The 10,319-nt window shown below is 39.0% G+C and overlaps 1 protein-coding gene across 1 annotated transcript; it reads left to right on the forward strand.

Annotated features, from left to right (window-relative positions):
* Nucleotides 1-2,615: 2,615 nt before the first annotated feature.
* LOC115009749 (butyrophilin subfamily 1 member A1-like) lies at nucleotides 2,616-10,018 on the forward strand. Its single transcript, XM_029433965.1, has 5 exons — nucleotides 2,616-2,673; nucleotides 4,365-4,688; nucleotides 5,154-5,447; nucleotides 5,557-5,570; nucleotides 9,905-10,018. Exons 1-5 carry the CDS (start codon nucleotides 2,616-2,618, stop codon nucleotides 10,016-10,018), a joined length of 804 nt encoding a protein of 267 aa, XP_029289825.1.
* The last annotated feature ends 301 nt before the right edge of the window (nucleotides 10,019-10,319 follow it).

A 10,319-nucleotide genomic window follows, 5' to 3' on the forward strand; every position in this document is an offset into this window, starting at 1 on the left:
ATGCTACTAATACTACTGCTACTAATACTACTACTGCTACTACTACTACTACTACCACAACTACTACTACTACTACTACTGCTACTAATACTACTACTACTACTACTACTGCTACAACTACTACTACTACTGCTACTACTACTACTACTACTACTACTACTACTACTACTGCTACTACTGCTACTGATACTACTGCTACTACTACTACTACTACTACTGCTACTACTATTACTACTACTACTACTACTGCTACTACTACTGCTACTACTGCTACTACTACTGCTACTGCTACTACTGCTACTACTACTACTACTACTACTACTGCTACTACTGCTACTACTACTACTACTACTACTACTACTACTACTACTACTACTACTACTGCTACTACTACTACTACTACTACTACTGCTACTACTACTACTACTACTACTACTACTACTGCTACTACTACTACTAATACTGCTACTGCTACTAATACTACTGCTACTAATACTACTACTGCTACTACTAATAATACACTAATTATAATACTGCTACTAATACTACTATACAGTATATATATATATATATATATATATATATATATATATATATATATATATATATATATAAATACATATGTATATATATATGTATTTATTCTAATTATTTTGAACTTGCATGTTGATATTATCTGAAGCAGCTGCAGAAAACATCTGCACAAGTTGATGTGGACATTTATTTTGTCTTGCATATGTTACATTTGTGTTGTGTTTGAAGCACGTAATGTGACGATGGAGAGAAACACACAGTGATCTCACAGTATGTCCTGTTTGTATCTGATATTAAAGTATCAAATAAAATGTATTTGTATAGCCCAATATCACAAATTATACATTTGTCCCAGTGTGCTTTACAGACTGTACAGGATACGACACCCTCTGTCCTTAGACCCTCTGTCCTTAAACCCTCTGTCCTTAAACCCTCTGTCCTTAAACCCTCTGTCCTTAGACCCTCTGTGCTTGACAGAAATTATGTTGTGTTGAAAAAGAGAAAGTTTGGATGAATCCAGGAAAATGTTAAAAAGGCTTCCTGGTGTCCAGCAGGACCAGGGCAGCAGGCGCAGCCACGATTCATGATCCTGACGTAAACTTTATCAGTGGCAACCTGCCACATGAGAGACAGACACTCCAGGGATGATACCCCGGATGATGAGTTAGTAACATACATTTACATAAATGCATACAGATAGAGAGGGAGAAGAAGAGAGGGAGGGGAGGAGAGAGGAAGAGAAGGAAGAGAGCAGGGAGGTGTCCCCCGGCAGTCTAATTCTATAGCAGCATAACCTGAGCCAGCCCTAACTATAAGCTCCCGAACACAAACTGGAAGCTGGTTCCACTGGAGAGGAGCTTGATAGCTGAAGGCTCTGGCTCCCATTGTACTCTTAGAGACTCTAGGAACTCTGCAGAGCAGCTAATACAGGAGTAATGTGATCCCGTTTCCTTGTTCTTGTCGATACACGTGCCGCTGCATTTTGGATCAACTGAAGAGTCTTAAGAGACTTTTTGGGACAACCTGATAACAATGAGTTGCAGTAATCCAGCCTTGAAGTAACAAATGCATGGACTAGTTTTTCTGCATCATTTTGAGACAGGATGTTATTTTTGCAATGTTACGTAGATGAAAGAAGGCAGTCCTTGAGATTTGTTTTATGTGGGAGTTAAAAGACAGATCTTGATCAAAGATGACGCCAAGATTCCTTACAGTGGTGCTGGAGGCCAAGTTAATGCCATCCAGAGCTTCTGTCATTAGAAAATGCGCTTTCGGAGGCGTTTAGGGCCAAGGTACACATGAAGATTTATTACTCTGGACTTTGACTCTGAAAACTCAGTGATTCTCTGAGACCATGTAGGAGGCGTCTGAGCTTTACAACAGGTACGTCTGCTTTTCTTATTTGTTGTTTCTAAGTTTAAGTGAAGTTAAACTTTGAATTAAAACATATCTTTATATATGTTTATTAATCATCTCCTCCATGTTTCCTACTCATTTACGGACGTATATAGTTTTATTGCTAAAATCTGTTTTTAAAAGTAAAACAATGTTAATGTTCTGGACAACGGGTGTAAACAGTTGTTACGTGGCACACGACACTACAGGTGAACAGGGTCAAATATGTAACTAATAGATATCAGCATGAAACTTCCCCACTTCATTACTCACATTAACACAAGTACTGTTTATATTACAAGTGTTCATGTTTAATATGTAAATGAGGCATTATGTAATGTAACTGTTGTTGAGTTTAAATCTACACACACAAAGTTAGAAACACAAACTCTGATGTTCTCATGTTTCCTCTCGTCTCACAGAAGATGAGTTCAGGAAGATAAATTGTAAAACTGTAGATAAAAATCTTGAACGTGACCAGTGCATGTGACACAATGATTTATACTGCAGTCTCTCCCTTATTATGATCATATGAAATGTAAGTTCACTTTAACTTGTATTAGATATGACTGGCAGTCTTATGCAAACACAATAATGATACTGAAATAATCCAACAACACTATTTTAAAATGTCATTTCATTGTATTTTCATTTTATAACTTTCATTTTCAGATCAGAGCTCCAGGATGAAGCTTCTGATGTCGACTGTGACTGTCGTCCTTCTGCTGAGAGAAACCAGTGCAGGTAAAGTCTGTGAAGGTTCTTTAACAGAAGAATCACATGAATGAACTGTCATGTTTCCATCCTGAGGTGACGAAGATGAACTGTAGACCTCGTCTAAAGACAACAGTGTCGAAAGACGAGAACCTTTATACTGAAGGACACCACTTCCTATCTGTTTGTTGCAGATGCACAGCAGATGTAAAAGCTGTGAGCAGAATGTAATGTTACAGTGACACACAGCATATTGCAGGGAAACTGTGGGTATTCTGCAGGAACCAACATAAAAATCCATTTCCTGCTATTTCCTGATTTGCAATTGATTTCCTGAATATATCTTTTATTTCTGCTATCAGGTAAAAGAAAATGTTATGAATGCTCAAGAGCGCTCTTATGAGAATAGTTTGTCCAACGCATGAATATCATATAATGAAATAATCTAATGTTTTAAATCAGGAGGCTGAAAGACTCACTGCATGTCTATAAAATGTATTTTCATATTAAACCCACAGTAACGTGTAAACAAACCTTTGTATGGTGCAAACATTAAAATAATAATACGTAGCTTTAGCTCACTAGTTCTATGGTATAGAAGGCATTTAGCGCAGGTTAGCTAGCTCATGTGATTGCACCAGGATTCAGGGGTAACAGTTAAACTAACATCACAATTTTTGTTTGTTTTTTATATGTTGGATTTATGTTACTTTAATGTGTATATTAAACATTTAAGATTTATTTAGAATTTTTTTAACATTATCATATAATAATTTGGCAGGAATGTGTAACGATCTGCTTGTTCTTTGGTGTCCTGTTTTATGTTGCAGTGTTCACTCCCCCTTGTTATATGTCTTGTTGTACTTCCTGTCTGTGTCTTTACCCTCTCCTTCTGATTGTTAATGTGTTCCTCCTGTGTCCATTTACTCTGCCCTTGTGTTTTGTACTGTAACGCTGGGTTGAAGGTGAGGACCCAAATGCAGTACTCTGGACGAGGTCTTAACAAAAAGCGAGCTTTATTGAAATAAAGCCGAAGCTAACAAAATACAAAAATACAAAGTAACAAAAAAACACAAACCAATCAGGGGACTGAGCAGAACACGAGCAGAACACGAGCAGAACACGAGCAGAACACGAGCAGAACACGAATGACAATCCGACAACACAGTGGGGACAGACAGGGATAAATACACAGACACCAAACGAGGGAACAAGACACAGCTGGGGGAGAAAGGCAAAAACACAAGGGTAGAGTAAATGGACACAGGAGGAACACATTAACAATCAGAGGGAGAGGGTAAAGACACAAACAGGAAGTACAACTAGACATATAACAAGGGGGAGTGAACACTTTAACATAAAACAGGACACCAAAGAACAAGCAGATTGTTACAAACTCTGAGGTCCCCCGACGGGTCACCCCCCCCTCCATTAAAGACGCATGTTTTACAGTAATTAGAATAAAGAAACACTTTTGGTCGATGGATCCCGATGAGTTGTGGTGCATCTTCAGTTGACTTCTCCTATTTATTGAATGTATTTATGATTCATCTCTTCTAGCTGTTTGTTTTAGTGACTTATTTTAGTTGTGTATCTTGTAAGTTGCGTGGAGCGAGTGTGTATCATGGAAGTGACAATAATGAATCTTAAATCTTGAGAATGATGCTGCGTCAGGCTCAATGTCAATAAATTCTCCCCACGTGAAACAAAATGTCTTCCAGGTCCGTCTCAGCCAACAGTGGCAACAATCGGTGCGGATATCATCTTACCGTGCCGCCTGAGCCCTGCGGCGGACGCTTCAGACGTGACTGTGGAGTGGTCCAGACCGGATCTGATCCCCAGGTTTGTTCACGTGTGGCGTGACGGCTTTGAACTGGAGAGCAAAAAACATTCGTCCTACAAAGGAAGGACGACACTACTGGTCGACGACCTGAACTCTGGTGACATTTCACTGAAGCTCTCCAGAGTGAAAGCCTCTGACGGGGGAACATACAGATGCTACGTCCCCTCGCTGCATCAAGTCTCTTCGGTTGAGCTCGTTGTTGGTAGGTGGAGATACAGTTTGGTCATCTTGTATGTTTTTATAACATTTATCCAATAATTCTTCCAGTGAACCAGAAAAGTATCACAAATATTCAACACGTAAACTTTGTTTTTCTCTCCTGCCTCCACGGTGAATGGAGAATCTTAAAAATGGAGAAAATTCTTGATAATTTAAAAGACTTTTAAATCGTAAAGAGTTGAAATGCAAGTGTTTGTAAAGTAGTGAATATACGATGATAAATGAGACTTTGTGAGAGTTTGTAAACGGATGTTTTTCACATTCACTTCCATTCATCGAGACTTTTCTCTGTTGTTTTGATTCTTCATTCACCGTGGAGGCAGGAGAGAAAAGCAACGTTTTCAAAGTAACACATCAGCAGTAACTGATCAATAAATTGGATGTGTGTCATTAGGGAAACATTCACATGCCAGGTGGTTAAGTGTATTTAGTTCTCTCTCATTATCAGGTGCTGTTTCCTCACCTGAGATCATATTAGCAGGGATTGACAGATCCCTGCAGACCACAGGGGTGGTTTTAACATGCAAGTCTGGGGGCTGGTATCCAGAGCCTGAGGTGTTGTGGGTGGATGGGGACGGACAGGTCGTCTCTGCTGGACCCACAGAGACCCTCAGAAGTCCTGATGACCTTTATACGGTCAGCAGCAGAGTGACTGTGGAGAAGAGACACAGCAACACCTTCACCTGCAGAGTCCAACAGAAGAACATTAACCAGACCAGAGAGACTCACATCCGCATCACAGGTAGAAGGATTCACATGTTGATGTCAGAATGTCATTGCTTTATATAATATATATTTTTATTAAGTCTCACTTTGTTGTTTTCAGATGATTTCTTCATGGACCCATGTAGCTCTGTGGTTACAGGTTTGACTGTTTGCTTGGCTCTTTGCATCATGTTTATTCTTCTTTCTTGTGTCTTTGTTTGGAAATGGAGACAAAAGAAACTTGGTAAGTCCTTTGTCCCCCTTTTATTTTCTTTATTCTTTATTCTTTATTCTTTATTATTTATTAGTTATTCTTTATTATTTTATTATTCATTATTTATTATTTATTATTCATTATTTATTATTAATTATTAATTATTAATTATTAATTATTAATTATTTAATTATTTATTATTTATTATAACACCTTTTCTGCAACAAACTGTATCGACAAGTCCTTCAAAACATACGACAACTAAGGTTGTTTGTTTCCTCTAACAGAGGAACGTTTACAGAATTGCAACGTAACGGTCGCAATTTTAACGTAACAGTCGCAGTTTTAACGTAACGGTCACAGAGTTTTAACGTAACGGTCGCAGTTTTAATGTAACGGTCACAGTTTTAACGTAACGGTCGCAATTTTAACGTAACGGTCACAGTTTTAATGTAACGGTCGCAGTTTTAACGTAACGGTCGCAGTTTTAACGTAATGGTCGCAGTTTTAACGTAGCGGTCGCAGTTTTAATGTAACGGTCGCAGTTTTAACGTAACAGTCGCAGTTTTAACGTAATGGTCGCAGTTTGAATGTAACGGTCATAGTTTTAACTGTCACATGTTTGAACTCAGTACGATGTTTCTGCACACAGAGACCGAGAGGAAGGACGACAGAGAAGAAGGTGCGAGAACGACTACAAACAATGAAGCAGGACGACTCCTGCTGGAAAGAGGAGGAGGTGCAAACAAGAATACGGGGGGAAAAGAATCAAAGGATAAGACGTGGAAAGAAAATGAAAAGGAAAGTGATATAAAGACAAATACAGCATCAACAGGAAAATCAGGAAGCGTCAAGAACAGTCAGAGCAGAACCGGGCAGATCAAAGCTAATAATAATAATAATAAAGGGAAAAGTGACCAGAAACGAGAAACTTCTGTATGGAAGTGAAAAACACAGTTTCTTTGTAACACACTTTACAAGAGAACAACAGGAAGGAATCATTGTGTGCATAAACAGCAATAACACATATAATCCAGTTGTTTGTTTACGTGAGGTTACGTTTACGTGACTTTATGTTTGTTTAGGTGAGGTTACGTTTATGTTTACGTGACTTTATGTTAATGTTTACGTGAGGTTACGTTTACGTGACTTTATGTTTATATTTACGTGAGGTTACGCTTACGTGACTTTATGTTAATGTTTACGTGAGGTTACGTTTACGTGACTTTATGTTTATATTTACGTGAGGTTAAGTTTACGTGACTTTATGTTTGTTTAGGTGAGGTTACGTTTATGTTTACGTGACTTTATGTTAATGTTTACGTGAGGTTACGTTTACGTGACTTTATGTTTATATTTACGTGAGGTTACGTTTACGTGACTTTATGTTTATGTTTACGCGAGGTTACGTTTACATGACTTTATGTTAATGTTTACGTGAGGTTACGTTTACGTGACTTTATGTTTATATTTACGTGAGGTTAAGTTTACGTGACTTTATGTTTGTTTAGGTGAGGTTACGTTTATGTTTACGTGACTTTATGTTAATGTTTACGTGAGGTTACGTTTACGTGACTTTATGTTTGTTTACGTGAGGTTACGTTTACGTGACTTTATGTTTGTTTACGTGAGGTTACGTTTACGTGACTTTATGTTTATGTTTACGCGAGGTTACGTTTACGTGACTTTATGTTTGTTTAGGTGAGGTTACGTTTATGTTTATGTGACTTTATGTTTATGTGAGGTTACGTAAATTTACGTGAGGTTACGTAAAGTTATGTTATTCTGCTATTTTATATCATTTTGATTCTGCTATTTCTATAATGGTACTTCAGACTCATTTACATCAACACTGTGATTATTGTTCTGTAAATGCTCTTATCTAATCTTGTACTAATTGTTATGTTTTATGTTTTTGCTGTGAAGCACTTTGGGCTGCAATTCTTGTATGAAAGGTGCTCTACAAATAAAGCTTATTATTATTCTTATTATTATTCTTATTATATTATTATTATTATTATTACTGTATACTGTATTTGTATACTAACAATAAAAAGGACAGTAAAACAATTTATGGTGCAAAACTGTGTATAACAATATGTATTTATAAATAATCTATTGTTGTTTCTGTTGATATTTTACTCACTGTTCACTTTAACTCGAACATATATATTTGTTTGAATTGTTAATGTCAACCACGTGTTTCACACTAACTGTAACTCTGAAGCAGCCTGAGGATGCAGACAAGATGATTAGCAGCGAACACAAAGTCCATCTGAAGCTGATGGGATGTAATTAGTTCTGCAGATATTCGGTCATCAACCAAATGATCGGACACATTAATATGTTATGATGAAGGTGCTGAAGGAAAGGTCAGAGGATCACCAAAGTTATTACATTTCATCCGGAGGGAACATAAAACATATTTCACACTTTGAGAAGCTGCTGGTGCAAGAGGAGAAGTCCGAGGAAATATCATGTAGCATCTCATCTAACTGACCTGTCAAACACACGACACACTGTCACCCCTGAGCTGCAGTGTAGCTGCACGCTGAGCAACTCGCCCACTTTCTCACTAAATCTGGCGACTTTCCAAATCCTCTTGGCGACTTGTTTCGTTTAGTGACAAATCTAAAGACTTTTTATTTTGAGACGTGATGTTCTGTTTCAACGGCAAAATAAAAAACTAAAACAAGAATCAACAGAAAGTTCATTTGTAGTTCTAAACATATTTAGGATGTTTTTTAGTCACTTTGTCTCCCACGATGTTCTTCCTCCTACAGCGTCCAGTGCAATGCAAAGTGACGATTATGCAAATTAGGCGATGACGTCATTTAGCGACTTGTGGGACAGCCAATAGCTGCTCTCCTTACTGAGGAGTTACCTCTGACACTGAGAAGGTTATTTCTGTCTGTGACACAAACTGAGTCTGAAAGTTTTGGGACTTTACAAAATAAACATCATGTGTTGAAGAAGACGAGAAACATGAACATGAGCTCATCAGGAAGATGTCACTGAGGTAACAGTGAATGAATAGTGACGTCTGGATCCATCTTCTTCATAAATGATCTCATCACCCTTTGTGTCACATGTCTCTGTCCCTGTTTTTACTGTGTTGTTTACTCTGTACTCGCTGTGCGTCCTGGAGAGGATCCTCAGGCTCGTTGGTTTCTTTCTTTGGGGAGTTGTAATACAGAGTGTCTGAACGCTGAGCCGCTTATCAGCTCGACCAGTCGGTCTGTCAGCAGGACTTCAGCTGCTAAATTGAGGTTCTTTTAATTGGTTTCAGGAGCCTCTGTAGCAGCAGCCATGTTGCCTTCATTTTTCATTTTTCTTAAAGTGTGTGTGTGTGTGTGTGGGGGGGGGTGTTGACGCTGTTGACACCCAGCTGAGAGGTTCTGTCTGTCGATAGTGCGCTCCATTTTTCTTTGCATCACTGATTGTTAACTTTACTTACTTTCCAGATTAATATGTCCGCAGCGCTGCTCCTTCATGAACAGCCAATAAAAACCAAAATCAAACTCATAAAATAAATGAAAAGCAGTAAAACATGAGAGCCGAAGGAACCGTAGCGTCTCCACAGTCCAGACATCCTGTCACAAGATGATTCTCAGAGGGTTCTGCTCGTGGCTCACGGTTGTGAACTCCTCTCTCATGTGCTCCTCTTCCTCATCCCTCTTCATCCTCTGAAGAGCTCAGCTGAGGGGCTCGGGGCTAAACACACTCCTCTGTGTGTGTGTGTGTGTGTGTGTGTGTGTGTGTGTGTGTGTGTGTGTGTGTGTGTCTCACTTGTCAGATGATGGTATATATCAGAATCCATAATGAAGACGGAGGATGGATCCCAGAGGACGAGCTGGTTCAAGAGCTGCTGACCTGCATCTCTAGGCAGCTGCTCGGCCGCTGACTCCGTCTCTGAGTGATGACACGTCATGAATTGTTCATCTCTGAGGGGGCCGGGCCCAGTTTGAACAGTTTACACAGCAAGACGCTTCCACACAAACAGAAGTATTTGTAAGTAAGGGGCTGATCACACCGAGTCGCGTTGCTGCAGCTACTTCAAAGACTACGAAAGCGCGTCGTGGGTAAAGCGCGGCGCTCTGAAGTGTTGCTGCTCACCACCGGGCGTCCAAATGAGATTAACGGAAACAGTGAAGTCTCTCTCTCTATGTCTTCTTCTTCTTCTTCTTCTTCTTCTTCTCTTCTTCTTCTTCTCTTCTTCTTCTTCTTCTTCTTCTTCTCTTCTTCTTCTTCTTCTTCTTCTTCTTCTTCTTCTTCTTCTTCTTCTTCTTCTTCTTCTTCTTCTTCTTCTTCTTCTTCTTCTTCTTCTTCTGCGGTGGTTTAATGGCATCGACTGCAGAATCAGCTCCACCAGCTGTTTGTCTGATTTGATCTGATTTCCTAAAGATTGACTGTCTGGTGACGATCTTCTGATCTCACCTTCCACAACCTTTCCTTGGAACAGACGCTTAACGTGGCAGCTCATTGGTTGTCTTGGAATAACCGTTGACTGGATGTAAACATTACTCTGACTCTAAACAAAAGAAACAAAGACGATTCAAACGGCACGACAACATGAATAGATGCAGACTTTGAACTTTGCATAAGTCACAGAACTCAGCTGGTGTGCTAAACGTTTGGTTATGAGATGCAGTGAGATACATTATCAGTTTATCACAGGAGCAACAGAACGTGTAC

The sequence above is a fragment of the Cottoperca gobio genome, chromosome 6 (genome assembly GCF_900634415.1).
Source record: "Cottoperca gobio chromosome 6, fCotGob3.1, whole genome shotgun sequence".
In the NCBI taxonomy this organism is placed as follows: Eukaryota; Metazoa; Chordata; class Actinopteri; order Perciformes; family Bovichtidae; genus Cottoperca; species Cottoperca gobio.

Bases quoted from the DNA above. Each gene is read 5' to 3' on its own strand.
- LOC115009749 (XM_029433965.1), top strand. From the start codon at position 2,616: ATGAAGCTTCTGATGTCGACTGTGACTGTCGTCCTTCTGCTGAGAGAA. The intron at 2,674-4,364 runs GTAAAGTCTGTG...AATGTCTTCCAG, and splicing joins GCTGAGAGAAACCAGTGCAG to GTCCGTCTCAGCCAACAGTG. The intron at 4,689-5,153 runs GTAGGTGGAGAT...TCTCATTATCAG, and splicing joins TTCGGTTGAGCTCGTTGTTG to GTGCTGTTTCCTCACCTGAG.